The sequence below is a fragment of the Phalacrocorax carbo genome, chromosome 2, assembly GCF_963921805.1.
Source record: "Phalacrocorax carbo chromosome 2, bPhaCar2.1, whole genome shotgun sequence".
NCBI classification, from domain to species: domain Eukaryota; kingdom Metazoa; phylum Chordata; class Aves; order Suliformes; family Phalacrocoracidae; genus Phalacrocorax; species Phalacrocorax carbo.
Window position 1 is genome coordinate 15023523 of NC_087514.1, and position 15775 is coordinate 15039297.

At 36.5% G+C, this 15775-nt stretch overlaps 1 protein-coding gene across 1 annotated transcript in view; it reads left to right on the plus strand.

Moving 5' to 3' along the window:
* The window catches only part of TAF2 (TATA-box binding protein associated factor 2), a 62147-nt gene that overhangs the window by 3614 nt on the left and 42758 nt on the right, over window positions 1–15775 (plus strand). Inside the window, exons 4-10 of the mRNA XM_064441761.1 lie at window positions 8322–8440; window positions 9807–9948; window positions 10313–10544; window positions 11789–11973; window positions 12546–12659; window positions 13950–14049; window positions 15740–15775. Of these exons, the coding sequence (XP_064297831.1) occupies window positions 8322–8440; window positions 9807–9948; window positions 10313–10544; window positions 11789–11973; window positions 12546–12659; window positions 13950–14049; window positions 15740–15775 (928 nt within the window). The remainder of the gene's footprint in view (window positions 1–8321; window positions 8441–9806; window positions 9949–10312; window positions 10545–11788; window positions 11974–12545; window positions 12660–13949; window positions 14050–15739) is intronic.

Consider the following 15775-nt stretch of genomic DNA (forward strand, 5'->3'; position numbering starts at 1 on the left):
GGTGCAGCTACGTTCATATGAGAGTTCCAGGTGAGAGGATTGCCCTTAGTTTTGGTTTGTGTGGGGTTTTTTTGTGGTTTCTTTTTGATTTGTTTTTTACTTCAGCATAGTTGGTTGAATCACTTTGGTTGCATGAGTATAATATTGTGTAGACCAAAACTATTATGTTCTGATAATTTGTCCTGCAAAAATTGTCCTGATTTTTATGATGTGTAATGTCAGATTGGATGACCATTTTTGTTCCTTCCTGTTTATAAACCCAGGAATATTCATATGTTATCAAAGTTCTTGGTGATATTTTCCATTTTCCTAATAAGATTTTGTAAGTATTGTTTCTGATTTTATTAAATATGCCTAGATAGCTGTACATGTAATTAGCTTATTACTCTGAAACAAATAATAGCAAGGAGGCAAATCATGTGACTGTATCAGGTTAACTATTGGACTGCTAAATTAAGATGCTTGTTACTGTCCTTCAGCTATTTGTTGTGTCCGCTTGGACAGTGATTGCTCTGAGAAATTTGCCAGCTGAGAAGACGGAGAGGGCTGAGTAAGTAGCTTCAGAGGTGATATCACCTTGATTAACTCATATAGGTGATGACAGCAGGAAGGAACTAGCTAGATCTACTCTGAAGCAAACTGCAGAGTTCATGCAGTCCTGCTAGTTAGATTTGTGAGAATAGAGGCATTCTCAAATGATCTAGCTAAATCTATAAGACGTTGTCTACCCATTGCCTTAATGACTGGAGCCTTTGAGATGTGTCTTAACCCATCTGTCTTCAGGTTAAACTTGACTTAACTTCTCTGACTGTTGTCTGAGAACTAGAGTAATAAAGAGAACTTCTGTTGTTCAGTTACTGATATTCAAGTGCTACTTTTTACCCAAAATTATGCATCATTTGATTTGAACTGGTTTTTTTTATGGCAGACACTCTACATTGCTTTACTCATCACTTATGCAAGAGTTTCAGTAAAGCAGTTGTAAAATACAATGTTCATTTATACAGGACACTGAATTGGATATCAGACTCCTGAAATTTTGTTTGAGTCCTGACACTGAATCACTTGGGTCTCTTAATTCTGTAATTGCTGTCTGTTTTGTGACTTGTTTTTTTTGTTGTTGTAGCTATTGCTTGGTAAGTCAAAAATTCAGAACCCTCATCGGGGGGATTCTAGTTGTTCTGAAGAGCTAGAAAGTAAACCTTTTGGTCTTTTCTAAGGAATCAAACTTTCATTATTTATTAGCATCATAGATTAGGGTGTAAGTCCTAGAATGTTACCTAAACTCACTTGGAAATTTGAAAGGAAAAGATTCAAATTTATTCACCATCTGATATTGAAGAGCAAGTTTAAAAACATGTAGCTTCCCACATGTTTTGGGGAAGTGATATGGGAAGAGACTTGGGTAAAAATTTCGTATCTGTTTGGTTTTTGGTAAGAGAAGCACTGTGGGGAAATGCTTTCACTAAGTATTTTCTTTTGATTTTACTGAAACTTATGTTCATGTTTTCACACCCTCTTCTGGTGGCTTAGTTGAAGTTACAGTATGCTGAATTGTTACAGAACTTCTAATGAAAGTGCTACATGTGTTTAACAGCAGCTGATATGAAATCACAGAGTCCTTTAGGTTGGAAAGGACCTGTTGAGATCACCTGGTCCAACCCCCCTGCTCAGGCAGGGTCAGTTAGAGCAGGTTGCACGGGGCACGGTGTCCAGTTGGGTTTTGAGTATCTCCAAAGATGGAAACTCTGCAATCTCCCTGAGCAACCTGCTTCAGTGTTTGATGACTCATACAGCAGAATTTTTTTGTATTCAGGTGGAATTTCATGTATTTTAGCTTGTGTCCGCTGACAGGACCAGAGGCAGTGGGCACAAAATGATACTCCGGAAGTCCCTCTGAACATCAGGAAACATTTTTTTACTGTGAGGGTGACTGAGCACTGGGACATTTTGCCCAGAAATGTTGTGGAGTCTTCATCCTTGGAGATACTCAAAAGCTGTCTGGACATGGTCCTGGGCAACAGGCTCTAGGTGTCCCTGCTTTAGGAGAGGGGTTGGACCAGATACCTCCAAAGGTCCCTTTCAACCTCATCCATTCTGTGATCCTGTAATAACTAAATCCTTAATAACTTCTGGAAGATATGAGGAAGGAGCAGCACTTAAAATGATCCGCGTAAGCACCCCATTATGTTAAGAAAGGGATCAGGAAAGAGAACTCTATCATTTTGTGGAGAAAATGAGTTTCTTTGTTTAGCATCCTAATGGTATAGTGGGATTTCATCCTTTTTTTCGTATTATCCTATTAGAGAGCAGTGGACAAAATTTGAGGACAAAGCATACAAAGTGAAGTTGTGTCTCAGGGCTACAGTGGCCTGTGGTTTTCACTGCTGCAGGTTTTCACATTGCTATTTGAACTTAATAGAAAGTCTCTGTATTTCGTAACTCCTGTGTTATTCATGGTTATGAAAGACAGAGGTCACCAAATATGCTTAATGAAAAGCTAGCATGCCTCTTTTATCTCAGAAGTCAAAGGCTACATGTGTTACAAAGTATTACATGAGATGTGTTATTTTTTCCTTTGAAATACCTGGTTACAACTGGGTATTGAGCATGATGGTAGCCAGATTTTCATTGAACGCAGCATCTCTGCCCTTAAGGCAGGATTACAAACAGAAATGCTAGAAATCTAAAAGCTCTAGAATTAGTACCTCAAAAAAATTTTTGTAAGTGGGTTTCCTCTGCCCTTCTTAACAAAGAACTGCTTCTAGAAACAGCAGTGGTTTCTGGTAGTCTTTGTATCTAATCAGTCCTTGCTCTGCTGGTCACTTCCAAGTTCTCGTTTGTTATGGCTTGTTTAGTGATAACATCCTTTGTACCCTTGCAGCTGAACTAGGTGTATCCATTATTTTGAACAGGACACAGGTTAGTCATCAAGTTTTGTTCCTAGTGTTACAGGGGTAGTTCCCTTTTGCACAGTTTTCTTCAGTAGTCTATTGAACTAATAAAGGTGAAATTAAGATGGTTCTTGGCAAATTGTTTATTTAAAACAATTTGGTTTATATCTTCACTCTTTCCTGTGATGTTTAGTAACTAAAAAATTAGTTCAAGTTTTAAGGTTTTATGTACAAACATTTTCTTTTGATAACGCTTTTGGTTTTCTTCAGTGTTGATTTCTAAAATAATACATAAAATATGTAGAAAAAGTTATTAATTTAATGGACTCTTTCTTGCCTTTTTTATCAAAATTAAAATATTTTAAAGAACTTTTACTCCCTTAGCAACATAATTAAGTTAAAAATGGAAGATTCTGTATTTAAAGCCACTTTAATTATTTCTTTGGAAAGACTTGCTACAGCATCTGTGACTTTAGAGGTTATGTCTGCTGATATGAGGTGAAGGTCAGGTGAAATGGTTAATTGTTTTTTTGTTTATGTTGTGCAAATTTTGGCATGCAAGAAAACCTAGTTAAAAGAGGGTTGAGAAAGTCAAGATTAAAGAGCTTTATCTATGAAATACAAGCAGCGCCAGCTGGAATTGTTTCTGTCTCACCCAGTGTTCTCTCTTACTTCTTGAGTGAGATCTGTCAGATAAGCTCTTTGCGTTCTGAATTTGGACATTCAGCTTGTTGTCAGTTCAGGTAATGTTTTTGGGTTTTACTACCTATTGATGGAAAAACCATTGACATGTCCTGTCACGTCACATTTTCAGTGTGGTGGAAGGTGAAACGATTTTTTTTTTTATTGTGTATTGTCACTTTTGCCGAATGAAAAAAAAAAAAACCAACCCTCCCTAAAAAGGTAATTGAAAGTGATGAGTTTTGTAGGAAATGTTAGAAACCTTTTGTTAGTGCATTAAATATATTTTCAGCTTCGATGCCATTGCCAGTTTATCCATCAGTCCCAAACCATATTTTCAGGTAACAACTGAAAGGATTATTAAAGTTTTGTCTAGAAATATAGTCAGTATTCCATCTTGTATTTTCCTCTTGACGCTTCAGGACATCATAGCTTTTTCCTATGGGAATAGATGGATGAATTTACGTAATGCAGTCCCTTCTGCCCGGACTGAGCAAACATTTGAAAAGTGCTGTAAGGTATACTACAATTCACATCGTTTTACCATATGTACACAAGGTGGCAGAGAATCCCATTTTGCTCATGCTTTTAAGGAAGAGTTTCAAATCTTGCAAGGACTGCGAATAGTGTTGGAGAATGTCCGTCTGAGTCTTGTCTTAGGGCTGTTGTTGAGTGTTACAGCCACCTCTGTCCTCCTCATCTTCCCTCTTTTCTTTGTAAATTGTCGCTTTCTCAATTCCGTCAAAATAGGGGAAGTGGGGTTTATTTTTCTGGGCTACAGTATGCAGAAATCCCACAGTGTGTATTCTGACTACTGAGACCACTGCTTGTATATCAGCTCCTTTTATGTTAAAATGGGCAAAGGGGATCTCTGTTTTCGTATTCCTGTGGGTGAGATTGTAAACTGTTAAAATAGCCGCAGCAAAAGTTTGGAGTTTGATGCAGTGGTTTGAGCTGTGATAAGTGAAGCTTGTGATGATCCTGCTGTTGCCTGGTTATGTGCTTCACATGTGCGATAACTGTGGTGCAGGGTTGAGAAGTTATTACATCTTATTATTATTTCTGTGTAAAGGAAGATATGTTTTTGCATAGCGAGCTAATGTGTACTTAATGCTTTCCTGTGCAGAGATTCTCTATTCAGCGTAATTTTAACGTTTGGCAGTGTATACGTGTTCATTCACTAGTTTAGCTTTTTGGTATTTTAGCTTGAAGCCTGTAGGTTATTAAACATTTAAAATATGAAGATTTTTTTTTTTATATCCTCCATCTTCACTGTTGCTTTAGTTAGAGGCAGCAGTAAGCTGTGACAGAGCGCAATGTGGTAGCCTTGAGGGCATGTCTTGCAGAAGTCTTTCTTCTGAGAAGTCAGTGATCAAGCCCTCAGCTTATGCACAGAATAGAAAAATTACTGGTGGATTGAGCATGCCTTGTTTTGCTACAATAAATAGCCTTCATTTCCACTGGTATAATGCTTATCGAGTTGTAAATTCATTATAGCCTTTGTCAGAAATAAACAAAGATGTAGAGAACTTTTGAGGGAAGAAATGGCAAAGACCTTAATGTTGGGCAAGAATGAAAAGTAGGTTTTTCAGTGTTCCAAGGATTCACATCATTTCCTTATTAATAAATCACCTATATGCGTACATATTTTATATAGATATGTGTAAAATATGCTATATAGCATATAAGCTATATCATGTATTTTAGGGTTGGACTCCAAAATCAAGTACTAATTGTAGCTGGGAAGCAAAGTAGAATAGTAAATGAATTACAGGTAATGAATTACATGTGGATCAAAGAACTTGTTTTGCCAAGTTGTTGTTAAATATATAGGAAGAAAGTGGTTTACAGACTACATGTTTGGGCGCTGTAACAGTTAAGTAGCACCGCTGCAGCTAGTAATGAGACATGCTATGGAAAGTTGACAAGGAGGTATTTGGAGTCAATGAGTAGCTTTAAAAAATAAGTCTCTGCAGGATCGCTTGTTTCTAGTCAGTCAACAAGCATGCACTTGCGTTGTAATTCGGTGTTTTGGGTGAATTGTGATAATAAAATATATGTCTACCAGGAAAAAACATGAATGCATATTATTTTTTCATTGTTAATCTACACTTAGCATCAGGAAAATTTGTCTTTGTTCCTTGGGCTGAAACTTTTGGTATGTGCTCTGTTTTTGTTAAAATGGCTATATCCAGTTTATTGAGAAAAATGAGTTCAAATGATGAAAAAATTAATCTGTGGTACTCAGCCTTTAATGGATTCCTTTTACATTGAATCACCCATTTGATTTGGAACACTTAACAAAAACAGAAATATCAGGATAGCCTGTTTTCCATAAAATGTTAAGCCCTGTGGAGTCTACCTTTCTTGTAATAAAATCATAACGTTTTCCTGTCTTTGAACCCATTGATGTTTAAAATGTAACCACAAGCTCATCACGATCCTCAAAGTTGGAACAAATTCTCACTGATGGATTGGAAAGGGATCCCCTATCAGTAATTGTGAATTTTCAGCACCAGTTTAGATCAAAGTGAAACACTCAGAGACTTTACAATCTAACAGAATGTTACCGTTGTTTTCTGTTGTTAGTTTCTTTAATTACTAAGATCGTTTTTAGTCATGCAGTCTTTTTTTTAAGGAGAGTTTTTCCAATGGTATTTGCTTGCCTTCCCAGGATGCCATTTGAAGACAGCTTAAAGCAACATCAGATGGGGTGGTTATGATCCCATTGACAGTCTCCCATGCCTCAGTAGTAGCACTTCCTTGACCCCTCAGTATGTCAGATCAGGGAGCTAAACCAACTGAAAGCTGGGGGGGGGGGAGAAGCCTTTTTTTTTTTTTGGCCGTTTGGGCTACATCACCGCAGGGCCAGATGAGCAAGTAGTATCCTTAGTGAGGGAGTAGGAATGTGTGGCTGAGACTAGGAGACAGCACATCAGCTGGAGTTTAAGTTGGTTTGAATTGTTCTGGAACCAGAGTTGAAGTTACAGTATATTCCAGTGTACGAATTCAACCTTGTACTTTTAAAACCTGTTGGCATTATATCCTATCTTTAGGTACACTTCAGCTATGAAAAAGGAAAAAATGATTTTGTATTAAAACTTGGGATTTGGGTGTTCCTATGCTCATATGCTCCCATTTACTATTCACGTCCTATTTTCAGAAGCTTCCAAGCAAAGTAGACGAGTTTTCAGCTCCTAACATTCTCAGTCTTGGTAGTGGTGCCAGGGAATTTGTGCGCTATTATTGCCAAAGATCAAGAACTGCATGAAAATATGTTCTCAATATATTTCAGTGTTTTAGCAAAGTTTTTCAAATGTGGAAGGCTAGGAATATAAGCATGGTGTTTGACATACCTAGACTTAGGGGATGATTCTGGCATGGTTAATTACCCTTCATTCTTCCAAGTAAGGTACTGTAATTTGGGTTAAGTGCAGTTTTCTCTGTGGGTGGTGAATGGAGAATGGGTAGATGAAAGTAAAATCCTGAAATGAGATCATGTCTGCTTTGTGTGGACTGCAGATTCCATGGAAGAGTGGAGTCCACAGCCAGAAGTTAATTTACTCCATTGTGGTGCAGTAACACTGCAGATAGCTTCATGCTTGATTGCGGCTCTGCCCCCACAGTAGTTGGATTCATCAAGTGGTACACACCTAAATGCTTAAAATTCTGGAAGAAAGAGTGTTTAGTAATTCAAACACTTTCTGTTCAGGTATAGAATTGTGCAAGCTTTTGAAGAACTCTGTACTAGAGGATTAGAATTAAGAAAGATGTTGCTTCCATGTTTTACAGAGTTTAAAAATCCATTTTGAAAAAGTATAAAAGCTGTAGTGTAAAGATGCAAACCCAAGGTTATTTTTGAACTTGACTGGTCAGTCCTCCAGTATCTGAACATAATCACATTAAATAATAAGTAGATAACATCCTGCTTGTAACTGCTGTAATAGCAGACACATGCATGTTCCTACTCATTTCAGTAGAAAACAGTTAATCGAAGCTGTAAGTGAAGTAACGGTATTACTTTGGAATAAAATGTACAGTCAATCGGCAGCTAATATATAGTAGCCTGAACAGCTCAAACCTGATTACAAAAATTTGTGTCTGTATCCTAAATAAACTAATGGTAGTAACATTTTTTTTAAAAAAATGTTTCTAGGGACTAAAAAGTACAATACAAATTTCCACAGTTTAGTATATTAAAGCCTCGAGCATCTAGTGTTCTATGTGATATTTAAAAGAGCATAAAATAAAACTATTCCTATCCATCAAACTAAGAGGGGGGGAAAAAAACCACGCCAAGCTAAAACCTTACTAGGTTTGGAAAAGCAACATAAAAGCAAAACTGCAATATATGAGTGGGCAGATCTTCAAGACAGATCTTTAGAATAAACATACAAACTTAATCCAAAATTCACCAAATCAAGAATTTTTAATTGCTATTCCAGTAAGTGTAACTATTACTCTTACTGGGAAGTAAAGAGCACTGAACATTTCTCATTTGATTTAATGGGGATTATTACTGCTTAAGTGTTTTTGACCATGGATCACTTCTATAAGAGCCTAGTTTTAAGTTCTGATTTTTGAAATCTAATCTTTACTCCTCCTTTTTCCTTCACTCCTTTAAAAACACAACAAAATACTTGGTTGAACATGCACCATGAAATTCAGTATAGAAATCCTGTAAGTGCAGAAGCTGGTTTTGTAGTTCAACATGTACTTTAAGAATTAACTGGGTATTTCTGACAGGAGGAATCTCAACTATTTTTCCAATGCCTATGCTGCCGCAGTCAGTGCTGTGGACCCAGATGCTGGAAATGGAGAACTCTGCATTAAGGTTCCCTCGGAGTTATGGAAACATGTTGACGGTAAAGAGAACATGCTGATTTAAGATTTAAGAGAACATGCTTAATTTAAGATGTCGTAGAGTTGTTAGCTATGAGTTTGCACAGGAAGATAGTAGATCTAAAAAATAGAAATAGTGTTACATTATGAAACGGTGGTTACTGTTTCCTTTTTCCTCACCTATATCGTTCCAGCTGGAGTCTGAAAAATACCTGCACACTTCTTGGTAATATGGAGAAGTGGTTGCAAGGTTTCTTAACAAGCTTTACAAACAAGCTCTTGGGTAGTTATGAGCCCAGAAGTATACATGAGGATGTGGGTGTAATGGAATATTTTGGCTGCTGTATTACAACTATTTGAAGCTGCTTACAATATACATGAGCAAACAAAGAAAATAATTTACAAGGATATGCCTATATATATGTTGTTTAAAAAGCTATATTATTTTTTTTCCCATCTCACTTTGAAGAATGGTTGGTTTCAAACAGATCTGATAGTGAAAAGTAGACTACTTTATAAACTGGTATACTAGTTCCTGGAACAAGTAATTTTTTAAATAAATTACCCACCAACATTGATTATTTTCTTACATGGATTTTATTAGTTTCTTGTATTGGTTTTCTTAAACGTTTTTATCAGTTTTTCCTGTGGATTTGTGAGACCTGTGAGAGAAAAACAACTATATCATGAAACTGACTCACACAGTATTGTCAGATACGCCTTAATGGGAAAGACATTTTTGTTTAATTTTTGTTTAAGTTCCTGTTGTGTTACTTGCAAGCCTAGAAGGGAAAATATTCAAACAGGTATAATTTTTCTTTTCAAAGTTTGAATGCCAAAATATGGTGAGACTTGTTGGATAAATTTCACCATATGCCTGAATTTCTTTTCTAGCCAGCCTATTCATAGGTGAGATTTCTGTGAAACTAAACCAAAGCAAAGACATTTCAGTTACAGGAAAAGCTTTGACTATAATAAGAGGTTTTAAGAAACTGCAAATGACAATAACATGTCTTTTAAGAATGTGCCTGTTACATGCAATTTTTGTAGAAAATTATTTCAGCAAGGTACAAAGGAGATCATGGTTAGGGTACAGTCACTGTATAAAGATTCTTTACTATAGGGGAGTTGGAAGATGAAATGTAACTCCAGTTGCAGTTTTTATTAATTAATAAAGTTTCTTATAAATTCATATCTTGTAGGCTAAGCTTAAGCAGTCTCAATTTTGTAAGCTTTTGAGCTGTGCTTTGTAAGTGGACCGGGAGGTCCATGAGAGTGAAGTGAACACGTGATCTTGAAAGACCAAGAGTCCAAAACTGAATGTTTATTCTGAAATAACTTTCTTGTAAGTTGTATATATTTAGTCTAATTTCGGTCTTGGTATGGCAGAGTTAAAAGTCCTGAAGGTACATATAAACTTTTCGCTGGACCAGCCAAAAGGAGGCCTTCATTTTGTGGTACCCAACATGGAGGGCAGCATGGCAGAAAGAGGAGCTCATGTCTTTTCATGTGGTTATCAAAACTCTACAAGGTAAGACAACTATCTTTGAATGTTAGACTGTATTTCCTATTTAGTCTCAAAGTGTAGGAAATACAAATAATTTCTTTGAATTCTTGTAATTTTGAAAAATTCTAAAACTTAATTTGTGCTTGTAAGAAGTTTACCGATGCCAAGTAGCATCTAATGATTAGTAATTAGGATTTCTAGTCTTTATAGCTCAGCAGGAAGAAATTGCAAAGAAACTTGTGGTGCTTTATAAAATTAATGTGTAATAGGAATCGGTATGTCAACATGCAAAGTATTTAAAAATATAGTTTGGAAGTTGAGAGAAGAATCATCTGTAAAAAAGAAGTGTAATTGTCAACCTTTTTTTTCCTAATCCTAACTTCCCTAGATTTTGGTTTCCTTGTGTTGACTCATATTCTGAGTTGTGTACCTGGAAACTGGAGTATACTGTAGATGCTGCAATGGTGGCTGTTTCAAACGGAGATTTGGTGGAAACGGTATATACCCATGATATGAGAAAGAAGACTTTCCATTACATGCTGACTATTCCAACTGCAGCTTCTAACATCTCATTGGCAATAGGACCTTTTGAAATCCTTGTTGATCCATACATGCATGAGGTAATAATCTTCACAGAGGCTGCCTTTTTTTTTTTTTTTTGAGACCCTGTGACTACTTTTATTGTTGCAACCAGTATATATTTTGGTCAAATATGGGTATGTCTAGATATGACCTCCATTAGTGCAGTTATATGATAAAACTTGCCTAGTAGTGCCTGTATTTAAATTTATCTGCAAAGTAAAGCCTTTCAATGAGCAATAATTCTATTTATGCCTGAATTTATGGGGCTAATTTAGTTGGCGTTGGCAAGAGCATATTTCTCAAAATAGCTTTAAACCCATCCTGTTGCTGGTAGTAGATGAAAATTGTTGCTACACAATTGAGTAATCTTCTGAACTAAATACGACATGGAGTTTTCATTCGTAGCAGATTGTTGCCATAATGTTGAAGTCCACCAGTTTATATTTACATCTGTAGTTTCAGATTGAGTAAGGATAGGTTTGACAGGCAGATTAAGGTGCAAGTTCAGCATAATGACTGGCCTACATAGTCTTCTTTTCAAAGCATGATAGGCACATACTGGGAAATAGGTGTTTCACTTGGTCCAAAGGCAAACATCAGATTTTAGTCCTCAGCAATGGTATCCTGTTGACTTTTACTGGTGGGACGTACTCACCTGTGAAAGATAATAGCTGTTAAAAAAAAAAAAGCAGTTGTTGATATTTGAAAAACCCAAACTGATACATTTCTCTAGAGTTCGACTTCTGCAAAGCTGACTTGAAGTTATAGATAGTTCTCAGCTTGGTTCCTTTGTCACTGCTGAAGTCAGTGTTGTTGGCTGCATCACAAGTTTGTGGGAAGAACAGTAATATCAAAGGTTACTTGTCATTTTAGCTGTTACAAGTCTTCTAAACAGTAGCACTGCTTGACTGATCTGAAAATAGCTAATTCTTTATTGCATAAAAGAAAAATATTATCTCCAAAAGATATTGGATTGCAAAATCAAAGAAACATGTCATGTGTTTTAAATGATGGACATCACTAGGTAGCCATTGCTGTTGTGCATTGGCTGCTAAAAATTATTTTCCTTCGTGAGTTGTTGCTCTCACAATTAAGATGGACATCCTGGTGCACTTTTCTGCCATGATAGTCATTACCACAGCTTGAAAATGTTTTTTTCTGTTAAATTTACAGCAGCTATATTTTTGTTGCGTTGTGGGTTTTTTCTGTTACGTAATATACTTGACATTTATGGATTTAAATGGATTTGTCAGTCTTGTACCAAATTTTCCTTTGTTTGTAGGTGACTCACTTTTGCTTACCACAACTTCTCCCATTGCTCAAACATACCACGTCATACCTTCATGAGGTGTTTGAATTTTATGAGGAAATTCTTACCTGCCGCTATCCATACTCCTGTTTCAAGACTGTTTTTATAGATGAAGCTTATGTTGAAGTAGCTGCTTATGCATCCATGAGCATTTTCAGGTTAGTATTTGAGAAAATCACACCTTCTAAACCCACAGGCTTAGATGCTCTAGATCCAAGACTATTGGGAAATATGTGAAGCTCTCATTGTTTTTATAGCCTGAGTTTTGGGCTCTCTAGTTTGAAAAATCTGCTTTTGTTGACATTACAGGCTTTTAACACCATTTCAAATTTTATCTGTTATAAAGATGTTGGATTTGTATTGTATCTTTAAGAAGAAATTGGCAGTGGTTTTCTTTCTGAATCAGAAACATCAGAAATATTTAAGACCAAATTAAGCACAGAACTTTGATAGCGTTTGATTTTTCTTCAGCTGGGATAGGGTACCAGGAATCCAAAAGAGTTTCAGCAATTAAAACAAGCTACTTTGGCTCTACACAGAGAGTTGTATATAGATGATAATAGCAGGAGGTCTGCCTGGATTAAGGGTATTAAAAAAAAGATGTTACTATTTCATTGGACAACCAGTGAAGGAATTATTTTATTTATTTTGGCTTTTAAAGCAAGGTCTCTATTTTGCTTCTTTGGAGCTTGTGCTCATATTGTGTTATTTTCTTTTTATGGGGGTCCAGCACAAATCTCTTACACAGCGCAATGATTATAGATGAAACTCCACTGACAAGGAGGTGCCTAGCACAGGCCCTGGCCCAGCAGTTCTTTGGATGTTTTATATCCAGAATGTCCTGGTAAGTGTTTTACCACTGTGCTCTCTAGAAAACGGGGAAAATCTTGGAAACTCAAATTTTAATTTGTGTGTTGCATTTTATCAGAAGAGTAAGTGAAACAGTAACTGTAGAAGAAAGAGAAAAAGATAAAAGGAAGAATAATAAAACCAGCTCAATAAATGAAAATCCATGAAGTTGTTGTTGTTGTTTGAGAGGGGAATGTGAGATACAAGGCTCCAATGACTGTAGAGGTTGAACATGTCTCCTCTCAGAAATTTTTGCTCCTGAATATTGTAGTGTGCTTTGGAATCTGGAAGTTCAGAGGGGAGACTCTTTTGTATCATCAGTAAATTTCTGTCAGATATTTTGGATGAAGGAGCGTAGCCTGCATGGGAAGTACTTGTAGAGCTCAGAACTAATAAATTACAAAGTTCAGGGAGGGCAATGCAGAAATTAGCGTCAAATGGGCAAATTCATTGGGGTGGTAAGCTGCCTATCAGAAAATCTCACCCAACTGGCTTGTGCAGTTCTGATCAGTGTTTATTTTAAAGCATTTTGCATAAACTTTATATATATCAGGGACAAGGGGCTCATTATGTTTTTAACGGGAAAAGTGTAAGTCCCAGAATATCCTTGGCTTAGAAAAAAAAAAAAAAGAAACAGCGTGCTTTTAAATCAATGTTTGTACTATTATACTTTCTCTTACTCTCTTCCTTATTTCTAGTCTGCTTCCATTGTGAAGACAAGTTTTTCCTCCCTCAAAACGATTCCCTTTGTGTCTTTATTCACTTCGTCATACCCTGTATGCCATTCTTACGTTTAGAATTCTGTTTCGTGACTATTTTGCAGTTTGTCCATATTTTTCTCTCTTAGAACATAACTCTCAAAAGAGAAATTTAACTGGGTGTCCACCAGATTGTGAGATAGGTGTTTTCTGTACTTCCTGTCCAAATCTTTGGCATTGCATTGAGGTGTTTATCAAGAAATTAAGATCATATAGATTAGCAGTTGTTTTAACTTTAATGTCCATTTCCCCTGTTTTACTGTTACTGTTTCAGCTGAAATAGTTTGGTTTTATATTTTGATCTGGGCTTCTGTGGTAAAAGTTCAGTTTTCACTGGCTTTTCAGTTTCACCGGTCCCGTCCAGGTGCCAAGTTACATAAATTGGTTCACAGCTCATCAGACTCCTATTGACTTAGAGAAGTTATATAACCTGCTGAAATTTGTGGCTATTTTGGGCTGGTCAAAAATACCACTCCTTACAAAATACCTTCTGAAGTGCTATAATTCATGCTTCTTTCTTATTATAGGTCAGATGAATGGGTGCTAAAGGGAATCTCTGGTTATATTTATGGCCTTTGGATGAAAAAAACCTTTGGTGTTAATGAGTACCGGCACTGGATTAAACAGGTAACAACACAATAGTAGTATTTTCTATATCTTTAAGACATTTTGCATTGAAGAACGTGCAATATAAAAGCAGAATATAAAATAGTTTTGCACTGGAATCTGAAGAAATGTTCAGGAGTGACAAAACTTAGAGCTAAAATATTTTCACCGCTTGCTGCAAGGAAGAACACTAAACACATTAACCAAAATACGTTTCTGTGACTGCCTTCTGAATAATAATTTTCATTGTCTCTCTGCTCAGTTAGTTTTCTTCTTGTTTGGGCTTTTGCACAAAAACAGAAGGAAAAGTCAAAAAAGATAGTACTTTTTTTAAACACTTAAAATAGAATATGCAATTCGTAAGGAGATGTATTTGATGAATTTGTTACACTGTGATGGCCATCCATATAGCTCAGAAGGGCTCCAGTATTAGCTTGGATCAGTAGTGGTCAAGTATCTTTTAGTATCATTTAAGTACTAAATGAAATAATGAAACTAATGAAACAGTAAAAAATCCCTGTTGAAGGGGTTTGCTTTCTTGGAAAAGAAGTTTCTGTCTATACCTTACAATTCAAAATGTAATGCTATCAGACAGGTGCTAGTGCTAGCAGCAGTGACTCTTAATTCTTTGCCAGTAACATTCAGTCACAGAAAGATGTGTATTTTCTTCCTCTTCCTCTCATCAGATTCTCTTACCTTTCCTCTTCCAAAAGCTAGATTACTAACCCCATGGGCTCCATTTACATCTCTTACTCACATGGGGACCCAATACCATATCCTTAGCTGCCTAATGCACATTCAGCTCACCAGTTGTGTGCTGTCTGTGCTAAAGGTGTGGATGCTGTAGAGAACAGCAGAACTGGATGAAGGCCTACCTGAGAGTTCACTGCTGTGTGCAGCAGAAGTTGCTTTGGGGTATTAGTTGCTCATGTTCTTCCCTATGGGTTAGTTAAGAACTAGAACTAGTTAAGAACATAGAACTCTTAAGAGGTACTGCTGTCTCAGCTTCCGGTTCTGCCCTTACTGCTTTGAATGTATTATCAATATATGAATGTGTGTAAGTAGATATGAATCAATAAATATCAATACATACCAACATTTAGAAATTCCTTGATTAACACTGGGTTGCTGATAGACATCAATTCACTCTCCCTCTGCTCAAGCTGACCCGATCTGATTCAAAAGCCACATTGACTGTTGGGTGATAGTAAGCCCATGCAAACATCCTGTCTTAAAATGTGCTTGTAACGTGGGCACAGCACCACGCACATTCCACCTCATGTTCCAGTTCAGAGCTGGCTTCTGTCTGGCTTGGGCATGGGTCAAAGCGAGCTGCTATGTGCTGCGGTCTACTGGGTAGGTATACCCAGTATTACTTTCCACTGCAAGGAAGTGGTGATCACCTTTCTTTCTTTTGGTCAGAGACAACTTATTTATTGAACAATAATACTCTTCAGATATATGTAGTTACAGTGTTGTGAGCTGACCCACAATCCAGACCCAGAGTAAACATTAACTGCTAATTTCTACTGTTTTATTATTGTTTGCTATGCTGAGGAACACACCGGATTTTAAAATGCTCTTTGTGTTTGTAAACAAGTTTAATTAGGAGGTATGGCTTGAACAATTATATGAAAAGCTTTCCTTTTGTCTTTAAATAATTTCTCTACTTCTCAAAGTTATGCTTGCTTATATATGTTATTCTTTTTAGGAGTTAGATCAAATAGTGGCATACGAACTGAAGACC